At 65.8% G+C, this 21,226-nt stretch overlaps 2 protein-coding genes across 2 annotated transcripts in view; one reads left to right on the top strand and one right to left on the bottom strand.

The window, feature by feature from the left end:
• The window catches only part of AMSG_03688 (uncharacterized protein), a gene marked incomplete at its 3' end in the record, with an annotated part of 14,310 nt that extends 8,336 nt beyond the window's left edge, over nt 1-5,974 (top strand). Inside the window, exons 3-5 of the mRNA XM_013904147.1 lie at nt 25-4,241; nt 4,298-5,894; nt 5,918-5,974. Of these exons, the coding sequence (XP_013759601.1) occupies nt 25-4,241; nt 4,298-5,894; nt 5,918-5,974 (5,871 nt within the window). The remainder of the gene's footprint in view (nt 1-24; nt 4,242-4,297; nt 5,895-5,917) is intronic.
• AMSG_03687 (uncharacterized protein) overlaps nt 5,745-21,226 on the bottom strand; it is a gene marked incomplete at its 5' end in the record, with an annotated part of 15,663 nt that continues 181 nt past the window's right edge. Inside the window, 5 exons of the mRNA XM_013904146.1 lie at nt 5,745-11,915; nt 11,996-15,017; nt 15,083-15,790; nt 15,877-16,383; nt 16,458-21,161. Coding sequence (XP_013759600.1) covers nt 6,031-11,915; nt 11,996-15,017; nt 15,083-15,790; nt 15,877-16,383; nt 16,458-21,161 — 14,826 coding nt within the window. The 3' untranslated portion in view covers nt 5,745-6,030. The remainder of the gene's footprint in view (nt 11,916-11,995; nt 15,018-15,082; nt 15,791-15,876; nt 16,384-16,457; nt 21,162-21,226) is intronic.

The following is a 21,226-nucleotide window of genomic DNA, read 5'->3' as shown; positions in this document are numbered from 1 at the left end:
GCCGTCGGTCTCCTCCTTGGCAAGAGCCCCAGTACCCGCGGCGGGCTTGGCGTTCTCCACAAGACGCATCGGCTCAAGTCGGCCGTTGACGGCGTCGATCCGACGGGCATCCCGCTATCCAAAGTGCGCCAGCTCGCCAAGCTGCTGCCAGAGAGCTTGCCAGACGGAGCGAGTCCGACACTCTGCCTTCTCCACAACTGGCTGGCTGCGGTTCTCCGTGCTGCCAAGCAGTACTCGGTCTCTTCGGTGGCGCTGTTCAAGCTGCAAAAATCGATGAAGGACACCCAAGCCGACCTTGACCTAGTTGTCGAGCGGCAGCTTGCACTCGCGGACGAGTTTTCCGCCGTCGATGCTGCCCGCGACACTTACATCCAGCTGAACGAGGCCTGCGATTCGGTTGCCGACGCTGTCGATGAGACGTCGGCCGCTGCCGCTCGCGGCACCAACCTTCTTGCCGCTCTCAAGAAGCGCGCCGGCGAGTGGCTTGGCCTGCGGGATGCAGTTCGCTCCAGAGCGCCAGCGTCGCTCGACGACGGACTCTTGGCAGGGCTTTGGGCAGCGTGGCTTGGGCCACTCACTGTCCAGCAGCGGCGCGCGCTCATCGCCGTCGTCGCCAGCGATGGAAGTGAGGAAACGAGTGCGGGGGATTTACCAACGGATGAGGCCGATGTTGATGTTCGCAGCAAGCACATCTTTGTTCGGCCACGCGTAGCCGGCATGCCTGCCGCGCTCTACTCGCCGTTTACCTTTGCACTCACCCAGTGGAAGTATTGCGGCCTTTTGCCCGACTCCAACTCGCAGGCCAACGCGATGGTCGTCCTCCACGCACCAACGCCGATTGTGGCGTGTCACGACCCACAAGGCATTGCGGCGCGCTGGCTCCGGGCTATGTACTCGGACTCGCATGAGTCGCGGAGGGTTTGGGCGCGGGCGCTGGAGCTCAACGCAGCGCTAACCGAGCTCGTTGTTGACGATTCCGAGCTTCCTGTGCGGCACGTGCTGTGCGAGAGCGATGCTTTGTATGCGCTTGTCACTGTCTCGCCGCGGGACACCCGCCGCGAGCGGCAGCGCAAGGTCGCCGTAGCACTCGAGCCGTACCTGCGCATCCATGGTGCTGGAGCGCTGCTGCCGTCTCAGATCTCACGTGAGGATGCACAGCTTGAGCTGGACCCCCGGGTCCGGCTGGTTGTTCTAGTGGAAGGCGAGCGACAGCTCGATGAGACGAGCATCACCTCATGGCTGCTCAATCCGGAGGAGCTCACCGGACCGGTCTTCACCGCCCCGCTGCACAAGGTGTACGTGACTCTCCTTGCAGCCGAGGTGGATGTGACGCCTGCCCTGGAGCCATGGCTCACACTTGTCAATTTTAGCGCGAGCTCGGCGGCGACGCAGCGAATTGTGCTTGGCGAGCTTGTGAGCGTTGTCCAGCCAGCGCTTGAGTCGTCGATTGTCGACGTGCTCTCGCGGCTGGCGGTCGAGGAGACCAAGCTGGACAAGGCCTCGCTCGCTGAGCTGCGCGCTGTGTCGTCGGCCGACCTAGAGTCTGTCCTCAACAGCGATCAGCTGCTGAACACTGTGTCAGAGGCGGCGGCGACGCTGGCGACGAGTTCGAGCGGGCTCGATGACGCACGCAAGCTCTACACCTCGCTTGTCACCAACCACGAGCTCTTCAATCCGGCGGCAAAACTTGGCGCACTGCTTTACTCGATTGTACTCTCACTGCGGCAGCTGAACCCGATGTACCAGTTCTCGCTCGACTTTTTTGTCGATCTCTACAAGCGGGCAGTCATGGCGGTGCTTGTTGACGGCGCCGACCCAGGACAGGGTGCGCTGCTCAGCCCGCGCTCGCCGACGTCGATACTGTCAGCAACAGCACCCGCCATTCACGTGCCGGGTCAGAGCGCACCAAGCCCGACAGGACTCCCGCATCTCTCACTGACATTAACGGTGGACAATGCGCCGATGGTGGCCACCCACAAACGCCAGCGGTCGGTCATGTCCAACTCGTCAGTAGCCTCGCTCGACTGGTCAGACGTCTTGCCCTCGCCACAGTCTCCGGTCGTCCCGACCATGACGAGCCATCGATCGCAGTTGTCGGTGGCATCGGGAATGTCGGACTCGTCGGCCGGCTCGCGGTCATCCCGAATCCGGCGTGCTACCTCTGCGAGCGTGACCAAGCGGCTGCGGAAGATGCGCTCCAAGGCTGCAAGCCGGTCTCAGCTTGGCTCTGGCTCACGCGGTCTGCTTGAGCTCTCGCTGACTCGGACCAATGCATCGTCATCATCGTCGTCTTCATCGTCGTCGCTATTCTCGCTGCAGTCATTGTCGTCACCAAGCTCGACGCTTTCTCCGTCGTCGCCATTCTCGCCGTCGTCGCCATCGTCGGTCTCGTCATCAGCGGCCACAGTGCTGAGTCGGTCGGTGGCATCCAGTGGATCGCTGCCAGAGTGGCGGGCGTCGACACCGACGTCTGCGGGAACGCCGCCGCTTTCACCGATGTCGCCTCTTGTTCCCACCTCTGTGCGAGAGCGCCAGGCCCGAGCTCGGGCACACCTTGCGCGGGCCAGGCCGTCAGACGAGAGACAGGCGTCGTCGCCAACTCTGGAGGTTCCGGGCAACGCGACGAGGTCACGATCGCGGTCAAGGTCCCGATCGCGGTCGCAGTCGCGGATTGCCCAGCTCGCAGCGTCCAACTCGATCTCGTCACTAGAGGCTCGGCCGTACTCGGCCGGCTCAGACTCGTCGTCAAGCACCGAGTCGAGCCAGCACTCACAGGGCCCGGCGAGCATGTCACGGCACGCCATCGACACGATGGGGAAAGACAGGCTGGCTGTTCTCCCGAGCATTGTGGCACGCGGAGGCTCACCCCCACCCGCTGGAAGTGGGCGGTCAATTGCGGCGGGCCGAGAGCGGGCGTCAAAGCGCCGGGGTATGCGTCGGACGTCGAGCCGGTTCATGGCTGACGCGCTGATGGAAATGTGCGACCCGCCGTCGTTGACAGTCGTTGGCTCCGAGTCGTCAGCGTCGATGTCGTCGCCGTCGAGCTCGATGCAAGACTTCACTAACGACTTTCGACCGCCAGTCTTCCCGCACATGTCGGCTGTCGACCTCGCACCCAGCCGCCACGATGCCGCCAACGGCGACACGGTTGCTGCAGCGGCCTCGATGTCGCGACTGGGCATCCCAGCTCTGGCAACACGCGTACAGCGACAGGCGCTACTTGCCTCCCCCTCATCGGCAAATGTACTGCAGTCTGCCACATCACTGGCGCTGTTGTTTAGTGACCCGATAACGGCGGCAGCGTCGATATCTTCGGCAAGCCTGAGCCCAATGACACCGCATGTGGCGAGCCACGGCCCCGTGGCCACGACGTCGGCGATGGAACTTGCGCCGAAGACTACGGCGCTACTAACCTCGCTTTCTACGGTTGGCTTTGGGCCAGAGGCGCCGGGCGCGACGCTGGGCGTATCGTTTTCGAGCAGCCAAGGTTCCGGGAGCCAAGCGCTGCCTGTGCCGAGAATGGACGTGCCGCGGACGCCTGGCGGCGGGTTTGCGATCGGCAAGATCCGGGCCCAGCGCCAGAAGCACATGCAGGTGGTCACCTCGGCATCAAACCTCAACGCTTCGGGCTTTGGCTTTGCGCTCGGCAGCAGCAGCGCAGCAGCGCGCGCAGCATCAGCAGCGGCGGCGCGAGCGGCGGCGGGAGTTGCTGCCGCTCGGTTTCGTGAGAACGTGGTGTACGAGGTCTATTGCTCACTCTGCACCACGCTTTGCGAGAGCGATCGGCTGCCGCTGGCCCTGCACCTTGCTCTGCAGCTACAGCTAGTTGAGGGCGAGGTGAGTCGCGATCAGCTCGAGTTGCTTGTGGCGCCACTCCCGCCACGGGCACAGCTGCTCGCAGCGGCACCGGACATGGACTACAAGCTGAGTGAGTGGCTCAAACCCGAGGCTTGGGCTGGGCTGGCGTTCCTGGAGGCGATGCTTCCGTCGTCGTTCCGTGGCTTGCTCGAGTCAGTGGCTGAGCCCGGGTCGGGCTGGGCCGAGTTTGTGCTGGCACGCGAGCCGGCGGAGGCAATGCTGCCGGGTGGATGGGCGTCGCGGCTCGACGACATTGACGCACTGCTCTTGTTCAAGGTCCTTCATCCAGAGAGCGTGGTGCAGGCGTGCATCAACTTTGTGGAGGACAATCTCGGCCCCGAGTTTGTAGAGCCGACGGTCTTTGATCTCCACGCGGCATTCCGGTTCACCTCACCTACCGTACCGATGTTGGTCATGGCTGGGCGCGGGTCGACGTCAGCACGCGAGTGGCCGACGTGGCGGCCGAGGTCGGCATCCTGACATCGGCCGTTACGATCATCGGCCTCGGAGGCGAGACGCTGGCGGCGGCCGAGGCGGCGATTACCAGTAGGGCAGCAAGCGGTGGATGGGTAGTCCTCGTCCACCTCGAATTTGTGCCGCAGTGGTGGGCGGAGCTTGAGTCGCGCCTGCTTGCGCTAGCAGCGATGTCGACGGTGGCAAGCACGTTCCGGCTGTGGCTGGCGGTCGGTGCCGAGTCTGCCCATCTGCTGCCGTTTGGCATCTCGCGGCTGTGTGTCAAGGCGCAAGTGGCACCCGCCCGCGGAGTGAGGGCCCGCATGCACGAGGCGTTTCGCCTGCTGGGCAAAGAAGCGTTTGAGAACGCGGTGGTGCCCGAGGCATGGAAGCGATCGGTATACGCGTTCACGATGTTTGACGCCGTCTTGCGCGAGCGAACACAGATGGCCGCCAATACGTTGCAAGGCGTCTTTGCCGAGAGTGATCTGGAGCTTGCGCAGCGGGTGCTGAAGGCGCTGCTAGGCTTTTACGGCTCGTCGAATGCCAAGGCTGCGGCGCACGTGGCCATGTTGGTGTACAGTGGACGTGTGTCAAGCGAAGCCGACGAGACCGTGTTGCGGGCCATGACGCGGACGTTTTTGCAACAGTCGCGGCTGGAGCCTGGCGGACGGTTTGCCGACGGCTATGACGTACCGCTGCTCTCGCGGTTCAGCTCGGTCTTTGGCGTCATTAGTAACCTGCCTCACCACGACACGCCCGAGATCCTTCGGCTCCCACCGTCTGCGGCTGCGTCCCGAGCCACAGATCGTGGCGACGCGCTCACCACCAAGCTGCGGCTCATGGTCAAGAGCGAGCGCGAGAGGGTCCGCGTGAGACACAACCTACTTGTTGACCACGATGCGCGGCGCGCGCTCGTTCCGATCGCGTCGCGACTAGCCGCGCTCCTCCCGCTGGTTCGAGTGCGTGAGCCGGACCCAAGCGAGCCGCTGACAGCCTTTTCGCTCTCCGAGTTCCGTCGTTACGCAAGCTTGGACGCGATTCTGGCTCGCGATTTGCAGGCGATGCAAAGAGCGCTCGACTCGGAGTGGCCTTTTTCGCCGGCAGCACAAGATGTGGCGACGGCGCTTCTGGCTGGCGCGGTTCCTCGTGCCTGGTCTGCAGCCTCTCCACCGGCACTGGCCACGATCGACGAGTGGTGCACCGCAGTGGCGCGCGGCCCGCTGCTTCTGTCCCCGGCAGAGCGGATTCCGCGGGTTGTGTACCTGGACTCGGTGTTCGCGGCGCGGGCGCTGTTTGCACGAATGCTTGTGGTGCGTGGACCAAGCGGGGCTGGCGCGAGCACGCGGTGCTCGGCCGATCTGGAGCTCGAGGTTTCGGCGCTGGACATGCCACCGCATCTTGTCGAGTCTGCGCCGGAGAGCGGTCTGTATGTGGGTGGTCTGTTTATGCGCGGGGCGACACTTGACGACGAAGCCGGGTGCCTTGTCGACTCGGAGGAGCCCTTCACGGCGCTCCCGATCCTGTGGATCCGACCGAAGCGCAAGTCACGGCGGCGCGGGAGCGAGAACGACGATGACACCGTCCGCGTCCCGCTCCTCAACAGCGCGCGCGACTCGACCCCGATCTGCCACTTGCCGTTTGGCGCCGGAGGGCGGGCTGACGAGTGGCAGCTGTTTGGCGTGCGGGTCGTGGTTTGCCCGGGCACCGACAGCGCGCCTACGGCCGCGGGTGATCGAATGGACGGCCGCCGAGATTAAACTGGGCCACCACGTTGGGCGTGAGCGAGATAGCGGGATAGAGGCTACCAAACTCGAGCGAGGTGTCATTAGTGGCAACCCACTTGCCATTGAGCGCGTACCAGATCTGCGTTCCGCCGCCAGGCTCACGATCGACCGCGACGCCGATGACAGCTCCGGCCGACGGGCGGGTGCCAAAGAGGCTGCCAAAGTCGTGGAGCGGCGGAACGTAGCGCGACGCCGCAGAAATACCCTGCAGGAAGATGGCTCGCGAGGTGTGGGTATGGCCAACACCGCCAAAGGCGCCAAGCGCTGACGTGGCATCGCCGACAAAGTCGTGCCGGGCGACGCCGATGGAAGCAACGGCTTCGGGACCAAACTCGAGGAGAGTGACCTCGAACATGGCGCCCGGAGCGAGCGGCAGAGCCGCACGAGCCCACGCGGTGGGATAGCCTGGCGAGACAGATTCGACGATGGCGTCTTCGGTGTCGATGGCCAGGGCAGCATGACCGGCGGCGACCCGGAGAGCGGCGCCTGGGGCGGTGGCAGCGGCGGCGGCGGCGGCGACGCGGGACGTGGCGACTCTGGCGATGGCTTCCGGACACGGGCTCGACGGCGAGTGGGCTTCGAGCCAGTCGGCGACCGACAAGTGGCCAGGCGGCGGGGCATGTGCGAGCGGGGTGTGGCCCCAGTTGAGGCGGATGGCGCACGGGTTGAGGGTCACACCCGGCGCGAGGCCGGCAACAAAGTCAAAGTTGGTCATGGCGCGACCACACGGCTTGGAAAAGTCGCCGTTGTGCGAGAACGAGATCGTCTTGGCGTCCATGTCGACGGCGACGCCAACGACGGTGCCGACCGACCAGGCCTTGCCAAATGGGTTGCGGCCGTCGTACCAAAGGACGCAGCGCTCGTAGTCAACGCCGACCGAGTTCTTGTCGTCACCGACGCCGACTCCGTCGCGAGAGGAGCCAACAAACTCGAGGTCGGCAAACCCGATCTGCGCCACCCCGCGGCGGACAATAGTCGCCTCGTAGTACCACTTGCCGGTAGTGAGGAGGCAGCCCTGGAGGACAGCCGACGGGAAGCCAGACTCGACCGAGACCTCCAGGTCGTCGGTGATGGTCATCTGTGCCGAGCCGGACGTCGGCTTGAGCAAGCCATACCGACTTCCGGCGTTGAGGACGTGAATCCGCTCTTTGCGCGCATGCGCAAAGTTGAGCAGCGGCTCGGCGCCGCGCGGGAGAGGGTTGGCCACAAACGGATGCCCGCCAAAGTTGACCCTCGCTTGCGCCGGCCACTCGAGGGTGACAGCTGGGAAGACCGGCGGTCCCGATTCGTAGGAAATCTCGGTTAGAGGCTCGCCGTTAATCAAGACTGTGAGCGCAGCCGCGACGCCGCCATCAGAAGCGAGCGAGACGGTGACTAGGCCACCGACGACGTCGCCGACCACGATGTCGTGGGCGGCAAAGCGCAAGTCTACCCCGGCCACTCCGCGGCGCATGGCCGACGAGACAGCCAGCTGCTGGGTGCCGAGGCCGAGGCTGATGGTGGCGTCGAGCGCCGACGAGCCACCCTCGACAACAACCTCAAAGTACCACGCGCCAGGAGCAGCGAGCTCAACGCCGCGAGGCACGACGGTGACAACTTCGAGCTCACCAAGGACTATCCGGGAGGCGTCGGTGATCATGGCCTTACCGCCCGACACAACCGCGGTTGTCCCGATTGACGCGAGCTCCGAGTACGACATGACAGCCAACGACGGGGTGCGATGCCCTCGCTGAGGAGAGGCATCGGGGCGGTCCTCCACATGCGAAGAAGGACTGGCGACAAGATCAAGGCCGGAAAAGGTACTGGACGACGGCGAGGCCGAGACGGAAACGGCAGCGAGGCCAGGCGGCGCGGCGACGACGGACTCAGCGAGCCAAAAGTATGACGCAAACTCGCGGTAGCTGAGTAGGCCGTCGGCGTCGCGGTCGGCGGCGGCAAACGCGGCCTCGACATCGGCGGCAGCGAGCGAGCTTAGCTGGCGAGTAAACTCTGCCGACGAGATCCAGCCGTCAGAATCGGCATCGAGGGCGTGAAAAGCGGCGAGCGCCGACGCGTGCTGAGCAGCGAGGAGCGCGGCGACACGGAGGGTGGTGGCGCGAAGAGCAAAGAGAGCGGCAGCATCGAGCGCATTTTGAGCAAGAACGCCTGCGACCTTGGTATCACGCCACTCGACGCGGTCGCGGCGACGAGCACCAACGACGGCGCTGAAGAACGCAGCGCGGGCGGCCGGCGGCGCAGCACCGAGCGCGCGAGCGAGCTTGACAAGCTCCTCGTCGGTGAACCAGAGTGCGCAGTCGAAGAAGCGGAAGGCCTGAGCGGCGGCATGAAGGTCGTCGACCCAGCCGGAGGTCGAGGGTACAAACAACTCAAGACGGGCGAGCGAGGCGGCAGCGAGCGGGACCTCGGCCGGAGCGACGCGTGCGGTGTTGAGGAGGACAGTGAACTTGCCGACGGCCGCCGAAATCTGAGCGACAGCCGTAGCGTGATCTAGGCCGAGTAGAGGCTCGACGTGCAACAGCGGCTCGGGCGCGACAGCCAGGTGCGGCGCGGTGTAGGTCTGGAGTGAGCCGAGGAGAACCGGGCCGCGCGGGGTGACAAAGGCGAGTCGAAGGCCGGCGCCAGCAATGTTGCTGCCGGCGGCGACGTCAATCACGCGCCGGAGGGCGGCGGCCTCGGATAGTGAGATAGCAACATAGAAGCGGGTGAGTTGAACGGGTTCGCCGGACGGCAGATGAGCGGGAAGACTCTGGCCGGTTGGAAGGGTCCACTCGGCGATGACGTCGATGTTGCGAAGCCGACGCGGCAGGTCCGAGCGGTGGAGCGCAGTGGCGTAGTTCTCGGAGAGGAGCATGGATGGGGGAAAGGCGAGCGGGGGAACAGATGCCTGGAGGACAAAGGTAGCAAGCGGGTAAAAGACAGCCGAGACCAGGCTGTTCGGCGAGCCGAGAGCCATGACGGGCCAGGTGGTGGCGATGGGCGGGGTGGAGGCGTAGTCGACATGGACCTGCTCTTCTTGCTGGACCTCTTGCTGGGCCTCCTCCTCCTGCTCCTGCTCCTGTTCCATCTCTGCATCATATCCGAGGGCAGATGCGGTGTCGTCGATGTCAGAGGCTGCTGCTGCTGCGGCAGCGCGGGCCTCCTGGGCCTCGACATGGGCAATGACGTTCTCCACGTCGAGCGAGGCTGATGGATCCTTGAGGAACGCCCGCTTGGCAAAGGCAAGCGAGCGGAGCTTGACCGAGAACGGGACCGGCTCGGGAACCACATCGGGCACCTGCAACGTGCCTAGAGTCTCACGGAAGATCTCAACACAGACGTTGAGCCACTCGACAAGGCGGGCCGGCGACGGCGTGGCACCCACAGATGCCAACCCGGACTCGGAGCCAGAGCCGGAGCTAGCCGAGAACGGGGACTTGGGCCCGGACCCGATTGGCGACGGCGGAATAAGGATCTGCAGTGGCGAGGCAGCCGATGACGGCGACGGCGGCGGTGACTCGATTGCGGCAGCAGTAGCGGCGGCGGCAGCAGCAGCGGCGGCGGCGGCGCGCTCGGCGGCAAAGTCACGCGGCGAGTTGCAGACCTCGCACGAGCGTCCGCCGCCGGCGTTGAACATGGTGCAGCGCGTGCAGGAGAAAGGAGCGCGGACTTCGTCAAGAGTTGGCCCATCACCGTCGCCATCATCGACGGCCACATTGGCCGCGCTCGCGTCACTTGCGTCGTCGTCAAACTCGGACGGCGCGTAGCCGCATGCCTCGAGGAGATTGAGAACAGCAGTGACGGCTTCCTGCGGAGAGGAGCACTGGCTCAAGACAACACGCAAGTCAACCGGGAGTGGGATGTTCCTAGAAGCGATGCGCGAGGTGATGGCGGTGAGGCGAATGCCGGCGGCTTCACGGGCAGTCGACTCGGCCATGGCAGCGCGCTCCGAGTCGGTGAGGAGCGAGTGCTCGGCGACAATGGCGTCAATGGCCCCAGGGTCGGTGACTGGATCCCAGAACCGCGACGGGAGGAGCGCGACCGAGGGCTCGACAACCTGCGGCGCGGTGGCAAGGGTGAGGAGCGAGTCGAGCGCCTGCTTCCGCCAGACCGAATGGAGCTCTTGCTGGCAGAGGGCGAGGTGCTGCAGCTTTTCCGACGCGATCGAATTGGTAATGAGCCACGCGAGGACAGCGCGGAGAACAACAGAGACAGGCGGGTGCGAGGCGAGAGGAGGCGCGTCTGGCAGCGCGGCGTCGACAAGGGCAGCCACTTCAGCAACAATGAACAGGTGCAAGGTCTGGCCGCGGCCCAGGCCGCGCATGCGGTAGCAGCCCTGAGAGTAGTCACGGAGAGTCATGTCCTTGCCGAGGGTGACGGCGGCGCGGGCGTCGGTAGCCTGGCGGATGTCCATGCCTGTGGTGTGAACCTGGTCGTAAAAGGTGAAGCGCCGGCCAAGAGCAACGCCGGAGCGGTTGAGCGGGACTGGCGGCGCGGGCGTCCGGTCGACACACATCTTCCGGTCCGAGGCATCGAGGAAGACGCAAACGTCAAAGCCTTCGAGTCCAATGGCGAGGAGCTTACGTGCAACTTGCTCGTTGGTGAGACCGGTGATGAGGGCGCCCGTGTCGATGAGGGCGGAGAACGGAGCAGCGTCGCCGGGCTGCGGACAAGCAACCGAGGCGAGTATCGAGTCGACCGACCAGTCGGCAAGGAGCGAGACTGAAACGTTTGTCGGCGACGAGAGGACTCGTATGATCTTGGCCTCGGAGCCGGGCTCGTAGTGGCACGGCTGAAGCGAGCGAGGGAGGAGATCAGACGGCGTACCGGAGAAGCCGAGGCGGACACCAAACAGCATGTCGCCTCCGAGGTCAACGCCTGAGGCCTGGAGCTTGAGCTCCTGGTGGCGCATGACTTGCGGGAAGACGTGGGCAGTGACAAAGTGGTGGATAACAAGCGGCTCAAAGGCAAGGGCGGCAACAAGCTGGTCGAGCTGGCGTGGGTCGGCCGGCTGGAAGAGCTCCAGCGGGAGGAGCGCTGGCGCGACCGACGGGTCTGGAAGCGCTAGGCGGGCGGCGTCGAGCCAGTCAGCAAAGAGCCTGCGCGACGGACGCTCCGCAAACGGACCGGTCTCCTGAAGGAGTCGGGCCTTGAGATCGAGGACGATGGTGCGCATGTTGTGCCTACGAAGGCCTTCGTAGCGGTAGGCAAGGATGGTGGTGCCGAGCAGAACCTCTGGATGGGCAAACTCAGCCGAGCGAGATGGCACGTCTTTGCCCACAAACGGAACAGCGAGGAGCGACCGCGAGAGCGGGAGCGAGACCGGCGCGCCCTCGGCGGCGGACCAACGGTCGATGTCGGCCGGCGAGAGGAGGCCGTAGCGGACGCGGCAGATCTTGGCGAGGACATGCGGGAGGAAGGATACGACCCAGGAGCGGGCGAGGTTGAGCAGCTGGAGCGCACGTGGCGGAGCGGCGGCCGAGACGCGGGCCTTGAGGCCAGGACTCAAGGTTGGCGCACCGAGGTAGGACACAACGTCGGCGTCGACGGCAAGGAGCGCCGGCTCGGCAGCAAGGAGCCAGACCTTGGCCCAGGCGGCAAAGAGCGGGCGGAGCGAGGCATGATAGTAGTCGAGCGAGAGGAGGACAAGATGCGGCGAGGTCTGAAGCGCAAGCATGTCGACGCCGGCATGGACGGCAGCAGCGAGGTCGCGAAGGATGGCGAGCGCGTCTGGGTCGGGTCGAAAGCCGGGAAGAGCAAGGCGGCCGGTTGTGGTGAAAAAGACGGCATCAAGAAGATGGAGCGGGAGGTCCCAGCGAAGTGCTTCCAGCGGGAGGGGGTCTTGGGCCCGATGGGAAAGTTAAGCTCTGAGCGGAGCGGGTGCAGAAGAAGATCAACCTCATCGAGGAGGGCAACACCACCCTCGTCGGCCGACCAGAGCTTGATGATGGTCGCCAGCTCGTCGGCGAGAAGCTCGTTCGTGCGGAGCTGAGAGGCGAGTCCCGACGCCTTGTCGGCCTGCGAGCCGAGGGCGGAGCGCGGAAGGCGGAGGAGCGGCGAGGCCGACTGAACCGACTGAAGCAAATCAACGTACTTGAGCATGAGCGACTTGACAGCCTCGGGAGTGGTGACGACAAGTGCGCGCTGGGCACGGGCACGGCGCAGCTTGGCGGCCAGAGCGCGGACGGCGTCGATCGAGTTGGATGATGGCGAGGAGCGGTCAAAGGCGAGGGTGTAAATGCGCTTGGGCATGACGTTGGAAAAGGCGGTGCGGAGGACGTTGCGCGACATGTCCAAAAGGGCACCAGGAACAACCTGGGTGACAAGCGAGGAGCCGTTGGCAAGAATGAGGCCGAGCATAGGGCCGATGACGGTGGTCTTGCCGGCGCCCATGATCATCTGATGGACACTTGACGAGCCTTGGGCAGCAGCGGCGGCAAAGTCACCGATGAGCTCGACTTGGCGGGCGCGGAGCATAAAGCCGACTGAAAACTCAAAGACCAGGAAGCGCGGATCAAACGTCGGCAGCGAGGTCGTTTCGTCCACGTACGCGCGCTTGGCGCCGAGGATGCGCGCTAGCGCGGCGCCAGTGTGCTCGACGAGGTGAACGAGCGAGGAGGCCGAGGCGGACGAGCCCACCAGCTCTGGGTGGGCCGGCGGCAGTTTGAGGGGGACGCCATTGTAGAGGCAGCCACGGGCGGCGGCGTCAACCATGGGCGCGAGTCGGGCTGGCGTGGCGAGGATGGCGGAAGCAGCGTCGAGCGAGTAGCTGGTCGAAGCGAGGACAAGGGACACCATTCGCGACGCAACCTCGTCCGACAGCCTCAGGCTGGCAGCGAGGTCTGCCTCGAGCGACACAGCCGCGTTAAGGAGGTCGGCGACGGCAGACCGTGCCGCGCCTGGGTCGTAGTCGGCGGCAGCAAGAGCGTGTGCAATGAGGCCGGGCGACGGCAGTCGGAGGAAGGACCAACCGGTGTGAAGACGACGCTCGAGGAGCTCGTGGATGTGGCTGGTGAGGGTAGCAAGTGAAGCCAGAGCGGCGTTTGTCTGGGCGAGCCGGACGGTCCGGACAAGGACGGTGGCGGCGATGGCAAGGAGGGCGTCGAGGTCTGCAGCGTCGAGGTGCGGGTTGAGAGCAGCGAGATAGCGAGCCGGCTCACTGGCCTGGAGGGCAGCGACGACGAGCTCAAACCAGAGCTGGATGCGGACGGCACCGGTCTGCTTGAGGTCAAAGACAATGGCAGTGAGCGAGCTCGGGTTTGAAGCGGCGTTGGCGAGGCGGGCGATGGCAGCGACGCCGGCGCGGATAGCATCGAGGTCTGCGAGGCGTGAGGCATCGAGGGCGGCACCAAGGTCTTTGAGCGAGGCAAGGGCAGTGCGGAGGTGATCGGCATGAGCGGCGTTGACGGTGCGCGGCGACGGTGTGCCGGGGGCGGTCGGAGTCCCGACATCGGCGTCCATGGCGGAGAGGAGGCGGGCGTCGAGGGAGACAAGGTGCCAGGACGAGGCAGAAGTGGCGGCAGATGCCGAAGCGGCAAGGTCGCTCGCCATGCGATCGAGCATGTTGTGTGCGACGAGTGAAGCTTCAGCGGCCGAGGAGAGATCAAAGGGGAGTGCATTGAGGAGGTCGGTGGCGGCGAGCGGGATGCGAGTGATGTAGGCGTCGAGACCGAGGCCAGCTAGCGGACGTGAGAGGGCAGCAGCATGGTCGTCAGGGGCGAGGAGGAGACTGTGTTGCCGAATGGCATCAACAAAGGCATCGCTGGCATGTACCGGCAGCGATGCGGCATGAAGAAGCGACATGGCCGAGCCGCCGGTGTCTGGTGCGAGCTCGAGACCGCGGATGGCGACCTTGGGATCCACAACTAGCGTTGTGGCCTCGGCAAAGTCGGCGACGGGCGCGGCGCTGGCCCGGGCAGCCCAGGTTGGCGACGAGACGACGGGCGCGGTGGCGGCCAGCAGCTGCGGGAGGAATGAGGCGACGTCGCGGCCGGTGTCGTCGGCGCCAAGGCCGGGCGGAAGAGCCGGAAGTGAAGCGGCTTTGGCGCCAGGAGCCAGGTCAGCCACGATGGCCTCGGTAGCGATGAGGAGGGCGAGGAGGACAGCGTCGCGGGCGGGGACCGACTCGGTGGCACCGCTGTTGGTGATGAGAAGAAGCTTGGCGCGAAGGACAAAGCGGAGGAGGTTGCGCTGTGGGCGGGAGAGGGCCAGCCGGTCTTCTGTAGCGTACGACGGCGCGGCAGCAGCGAGTAGGTTTGGCGTCCCGCAGATGTTGCAAGCCGAGTCGACGGCGGGGTAGTAGACGGTGCAGGCTGGGCAGGCGAGCTGGCCGTCGACGACAGCCGGCCGGGTAGGCGTGGCAGGAGGCGATGACGGGGAAGCCGAAGCCGAGCCGCCATCGAGCCAGAGGCCAAGGTCGAGGCCGCCGACCAATGCATCGTAGAGAAAGGCAAAGCCGGATCCCTCGCGGCCGTCAAGGGTGTCGTCGAAAAAGTCCTCGAGGGCGCGAAAGACAGCCGGCGGCGCGAGCGGCGAGGCAGGCTTGTTGTAGCGAATGCGGATACGGGGCGCAGCCGAGAGCTGTGCGTGGGTGTTGGGAACAGCAGACGCAAACGAGTACCAAAGCCTACCGGCGTCGACAGGCGGGGCCGGCGGGCCGGTGACAACAGCAAGCTCGCCGGCAGTGGCGGCGGCGTCGAGGGCGTCAAGAAGCGCGATGCGATGCGGGTCAGAGACGAGGCGACGCTCATCGGCCAGCGGCACGAGGGCAAGCGAGGAGACGTGCGGGTACTTGGCAAGGTAGGCTGAGACGTCGTCGTCAAACTCCCAAGGCACGGTCTCACCGCACTCGCGGATGATGAGACCAAACCGGAGGCGAAGAGCGTGGGCGTCCGGGTGCTTGTCGTCGACTGAGGCCGCGAGGAGCGAGACGACCCAGCGCTCCTCGGGCGAGAAGGCCATGTCTGATGAGCACGACGGGAGCAAGCGGGCGGCGGCGGCGTAGTTACGGTCATGAGCGAGACGTAGAAGAGGTAGAACGCGGCCGAGAGCGAGGGCGTGAGGAGATATGCCCCCGAGATGTGAATGGGGTAGACGTAGACGCGGGTGGCGACGGCATCAAGCCAGCCGGCGTCGCGCGCAAGAGCCATGTCTGACGAAAATGGACACGACTTGATCTTGACTCGCAGCAGCGGTGCATTCGGCACCATGAGGTGTTGCTGGCGCGAGGCGTCCTCGAGAACAAGGTAATGCGAGAGTGGTCCGGCGGCAGCGAGCGTGGCCGGGCGCGGGTGTGGGGCGACGGCGAGCCCGTCATAGTCGAGCGAGGCAAAGGCAAGCGACGAGGACGGTGGCTGCGAGGCGCGGAGCGCAAAGCGGGTGCGAAGCCGCGGGAGCTCAACCAGCGAGATCGGGAGCTGATCGGTGGGTGCCAGGGCGACGCCGGTGGACCAGACGAGTACGTGGGAGAGGTTCTCGATGCGGGTGAAGATGCGAGCCGTGGCGGCAGCTGGCGAAGACGGCGGGGCGGCGGCAACGTTAATGAGCGTGTGGATGCACGGGGCAACCGGGCGTTCGTTGTCGGAGGCGTCGACGCCGTCAGTAGCGATACGGACGACGGCGGCGTCCCAGGTGAGGGCCGAGGTCGACGAGAGCGCCCCCGAGAAGGTGCAGAGGTTGCGGCCGTAGGCGTCACAGAGAGCACCGGCATGTATGAGCTCAGCGAGGGCGGGTGCATGCGGGGCGAGGGCGGGGTGGCGAGGAGAGCAGCGGCGAGGCGCGGCGCGGTCCAGCTCGGGTCAACCGGGAACGGCAGCGGCGGGAGATGAGGCGCTAGCGGGAGCGCGATGCGCGGCGAGAGGGTGACTACAAGCAGAGTGCCTGGCGCCGAAGGGCAGTGTGTAGCTGCGTCGGGAGCCGGATAGCCAAGGATCAAGCGCGGGGCCGGACGCCAAAAGTGGTAAGCTTGCACAAGAGCGGCGGGGAGAAGGCCGGTGAGAAGGGCCGGGGGAACGTAAGTCTCGCGGGAGGCGGCGACCGCCGGCTCAAAGAGGACCGAGAGCTTGGGAGGGGCGAGTGCGTGGCCCCAGTACTCCGCCTGCGCATCGGCAGCGGCAGCGAGCGCGGTGGCGACTCGCGGAAGGGTGAAGGGCCGGGAGATGACGACCGAGCCGACCAAGTCGTGGACCCGCTCGCCGGCACCGGCAGTCGGGATGAGCTGGCCCTTTTTGTCGAGGGTGAGATCAAAGAGGTTGCCCGCAGCGTAGCGGGTGCCCGGCAGCCAGGGCTCATCACGCTCGGCGGCGTCGGGCTCGAGGTCTGCCAGAGCGAGGCGACCATCAGAGGCGTAGACAAGCGAGGGTACATGCGGCGGCCGTGCTCGACGAGGGCGTAGACAGCGAGCGAGGAGGTGGCGGGCGAGGCAACAATGGCGTAAAAGCCGCCGACATGGCCCTTGGCGGCTTCGAGGTCACCGGATGGCGGCATGTACATGATCAGATGCGAGTCGACGGCGTAGAGCGAGGCCGGCGTGACGGCGTCCGAGACCCAGAGGAGTGGCACGTCGGCGATTTCTGCCGAGGCGAGGGCGTCGTCGACGAGGACGTCCAGCTTTGACGAGATCCAAGAGAGTGAGCCGGGGGTGTAGTCGTTGTACAGGCGACCGTTAAAGGCGAGACCACCGTTGGGCGCCCGGCGCGGCATGTTGTAGGCCGGCTGGTCCGGGAGGCCACCCAGCGGGGCGCGGGCTTGGGTGTTGGACGAGGAGGATGCCGGGTGCGAGGGCTGGACGACCGGAGCAGAGGCAGCAGCCGATGCGGCGGCGGCAGCCATGGCAGCAGCGGCGGCGTCGTAGGTGAGCGGGCGCCAGGCGACAACAGTATGGACGCCCTCGGGCGCCATGACCGAGAGGGTGCGCGCCGAAGTGTTCGCCGAGAGGACGGCGCAAAAGAGAGAGTCGTGGTCGCCGAGGACGCGGGTAAAGTCAGGCGCACCGGCGACATCGATGGGGACCGGCATGAGCATGCGCGAGCGGAGATAGACTTCTGCAGTCTGGATGTTGACAACGACGACCGACATGGGGTCGCGGTACATGCCAGCGACGGCGTCGTCGCCAGCAGCGGACGAGCCGGCGTCTACAAGAGCGGAAAGATCGGCGGGAGTTGCAGCTGCGAGCCATGTGTACGCGTCTTGGAGAACGTTCGAGGTGGCGACGAGGGCGTGCTGGGCTAGGAGTGGTGGAATGGTTTGTCGAGATAGCGAGGGCGGAGGCGGGAGATCGACAAGGGCAGCGAGAGCGGCGGGAGCGACCGGGGCCGAGGCGATGAGGCGGTAGCCCCAGTCGGGCTTTGTGGCGTCTGAATGAAAGTGGAAGACAAACGAGTCGGCGGGGATGACGAGTGGCGGGGCGCCACCCGCACCGGGCCAGCCCTTTGCAGGCGAGCCGGACATGCGCTTGCCGCGGCCCCAGTACGAGGTGCAGGAGGCGTCCTTGTAGATGGTGATGTAGTCCGCGGAGGCCTCAGTGGAGGTCTTGGGGTCAAAATAGAGGGTGATGTACGGGGCGCCGGGGAAGGAAACCGTCTCGTAGTAGTCTGTGGCGTTCGGGTAGGGATGGGCCGACTCGACAACGTGGGTGCAGAGGAGCGGCTTGTCTGCGACGGCAGACCATCCTCGCCAGGCCGGGGTAGCGTTAAGCGCCGGGGCCTCGCGCTGGAGTGCGGCTGCGACAACGCGAGAGAGCGTGGCATCAAGGGCCGATTGAGGCGCGGTCGCGACCGCGGCGACAAGCTGCGGGCGGGCAAGCTCATAGATAAAAAACGTGTCGTGGACCGGAACGTCTGCAGTGGGCACGGCAAGGCGCGGGTTGATATCCTGCGGCCACGAGCGGGCACCAAACGATTCGGAGTGCCATGAGACGACAAAAGCCGAGGAGGCGAGGAAAGCGTCTGCGTGAGCGAGCGGCCCCGGGAGGACTGCGCCGTACACAAGGGTGATGTGGACGTGGAGGGACGTGGAGGTTTTGAGGTCGTCTCCAGCCTCTGCGGCGGCGATGTAGCCGGCGAGTGTATCGACGACGGCGGTGGCAAGAAAGTCGGTGAGCGCAGCCTGAGCAGCAATGGCCTCTGCAGTGGAGCGGGCGAGGCGGGCCAGGTCGGGGTCTGCGGCAGCGGCCGCAGCAAAGGAGAGGACGCGGGTGGCGAGGCGGACGAGGTAGAGAAGGAGCGGGACAAACGGGCCGTCGTAGTGCTGCGAGCAGAGGCCAAGGGCATCGCGAAGGAGGGCGAGGAGCGGAGGGAGGAGCGATGCAGGTGCGTAGAGAACTTCGTGCATGAGGCGGCCCATGGGGGTGGCGAGGGCGACGGCAGCGGCATCGGGCGCGAGCGGGACGTCGACGATGGAGGCACCGGCAGCGTGGAGGGAGGGCGTCCATGGCCCGGGCTCGAAAAGAACCGATTCGAGGAGCTGCTGGAGGTAGGGATTGAGGAGATAGCCGACACGGGAGGCGGCAAAAAACTCCAGGATCAGCGGAATGGCGAGCGACCGCTGGGTGAGGAACGAGAGGAGGCGCTCTGACTCTTGCGGCGAGAGGGTGCCGTCGAACGAGGTGAGGGTGTGGGCGTGAAGGATGGCGGCCTCGGAGGCGTTGTTGGCGAGCACCGAGAGCGAGGCAAACGAGTGGACGGAGCCGACGCCGAGGGTGAGGTTGTGGCGCGGGTCGGCGATCGCGACGCGGAGTGTGGCAGCGTTGCCCTCTTGGTTGGCTGAGAAGAAGCGCCAGTCGGGGCGGACGTGGGAGGCGTGCCAGACCGGGAGCGCTGCGAGCGGCTCGTTGGCGAGGAAGAAGAGCATGTGCGGCTCGAGTGAGAGCTTGAAGAGGAAGATCAAGTCGCGGAGGGCGGCAAAGGCCGGAAGAGCTGACCAGTCCGAGGCGGCCCAGCGGACGAGGCGCTCAACGTCGGACATGGCGTCGGGGTTGGTAGCGCCGCGGTTGCGGCCGCGCGGCATGGGCGGGAGCGTGTACGCGAGACCGCAGGCGTGGAGGAGCTCCGCAACGACCTTGAGCGTGACATCGTCTTCGGTCAGGGTGTACTGTGGCGTCTCCATCATGCGGCGGAGGAAGGAGGGTCCAGCTGGCCGGGCGGGCGACCAAGCAAACAGTGCAACTTGTTGCGGCAGGTTGACAAAGTATGTGATGACAGCGGCGCGGAGGGCGAGGAAAGCCGGCCGGTAGAGGCAAGCTGCGTCGGTGGCGGCCGCAAACGAGGCCGAGGTGAACGACTTGGTGTCGATGCCGAGGGCGGTGCCGGCAAAGTGGCCGCTCTGCGATGCGCCGGCCAGAAGGGTGGTAAGCGGCGAGGGCGGCGCCGAGTCCGGGGAGAGGCGTGCGAGCGCATCAAAGAGGGCAAGAAGACCGCCCATCGTGAGGGCACGGTGCGCATCGAGGGCGCGGTCGGGCGAGAGCGACCACGAGCACGACATGTACTGCAGCGCGATGTCGCGGAGGTCGAGCAGAGCCTCCTCTTGCGAGGCCGGAGTGAGGCCCGAGACCGGAGGAGCCGGCTGCGTCGGCCAGACCGAGGACGACGACGAGCCCGGGATCGGCAATGACGAAGTGAGAACGTGTTCGACGAGGGCGGTGATCTGGAAGACAGCAAGCGAGTCGGCGCAGTGTGAGGTCTTAAACCGGAGCTTGCGCGTGGCATCGGCGAGGTCGTGGATGGCGCCAAGGACAGCCGGAAGCGAGTCGAGCGCGGCGGGAGGCGGAAGGAGGTCCACGTAGAGTTCGGGCGCGGCTTCAGTGGTGTCGCCGACAAAGGCACTCGTGTCGCGGGTGTCGGCGAGGGCGGCAAAGCCAGTGAAGGGCAGCGGTGCCGTGGCAGCGCTCTCGAGCGACCCGCTCAGCACCGGGGAAGTCGGGGTTGGTGAGGGAGTGGCGGGGCGTGGAAGGTCGTCGGGCGCGGCGGCGGCGGCGTCTGCGGCGGCGTTTGCGGCGGCTGTCACGTCTGCAATGCAGTCCTGAACGATAGCGAGCGCGGCTGCGGAGAGCGTCTCGGCAGTAGCAGCGTTGGCCTCGGCGAGCGCGACGGCAGATCGTGCTGTCTCAGCACAGGCCATGGCGACCATGCGGGCGTCCGAGTCGTTAAAGGCAAGGCTGCGGGCGAGCGAGGCGAGCTTTGGCGCTGGGAGCGGGGCGGACGGCGGAGAGGCTGCGGCTGCCGTGCGCCGGGCGGCGAGATCGTCAAGGTCGGCGCCTGTTTGCAGGAGGTAGGCGAGGCGGACGAAGAGGACAATCTGGTCCGAGGCCACCCGAGAAAGACCAGCGCGCTTGTTGAGGTAGTGAAGGGCGGCAACGATGCACTTGTAGTAGCAGGTGCCGGAGAGCTGGACGGCGTCAAAGTCGCCCGACGACGCGCCGCCGGCGTCGGCCGCAACAATGCCGGACACGGTGTTGGCAGCAGGGTCGAGGACCGAAGCTGCAGCAAGATGGGCGAGCAGGACTTCGTAGAAGACTGCAGCTGAGTTCTCTTCCTTGTTGGTAACTCGCAGCTTCCAGATCATGTACCAGAATGCCGGATCGAGAAAGTCAGCGGCAGGAATGCCCGGAATGCGAAGTGCGGTCTTGCGCTTGCGCGAGAGCAGGTCGTCACCGGCCAGCGACGGGTGGTACTGGATGCCTTCGCCAGTGTTGCACGCCACAAAGGCATAGGCATCGTCAGCCTCGCGCTCGAGTACGTATAGCAGAGCATGACCGGATGCCTTGCCCATCCAGCCGCCGCCCATGACAAGGATACCACCGACAGGAATAGCACGGATCTTTGCCATGAACAGCTCAAGAAAGGCATCCATGCCCTCGAGCGACTTTGACTCGACCATCTCCGCCTTGAGCTCATCGATTTCCGCCGCACTGGCCAACTCTTCCATCAGTGCCTGTATCCGTGCAGCAGGCGCAGCCAGACCAGGCACCAGCGTCTCCAGGAGAGAAGGATGCGATGTGAGCGCAGAAGAAACTACCTCATTCAGCTTGCGAATGGATGGCGCGGTGAGCCCTCCTTCCAGGTTGGTGTCCTTGATGTACGGGTCGCCGAACTGTGTGTGTGTGTGGGTGGGGGTGGGGGGGTGGGGGGTGGGTGGGTGGAGGGTGGGGTAGGGGT

Source organism: Thecamonas trahens (genome assembly GCF_000142905.1).
Source record: "Thecamonas trahens ATCC 50062 unplaced genomic scaffold supercont1.14, whole genome shotgun sequence".
In the NCBI taxonomy this organism is placed as follows: domain Eukaryota; order Apusomonadida; family Apusomonadidae; genus Thecamonas; species Thecamonas trahens.
The sequence above is the reverse complement of the archived record's forward strand: the minus strand, read 5'-3'. Positions and strand labels throughout refer to the sequence as shown.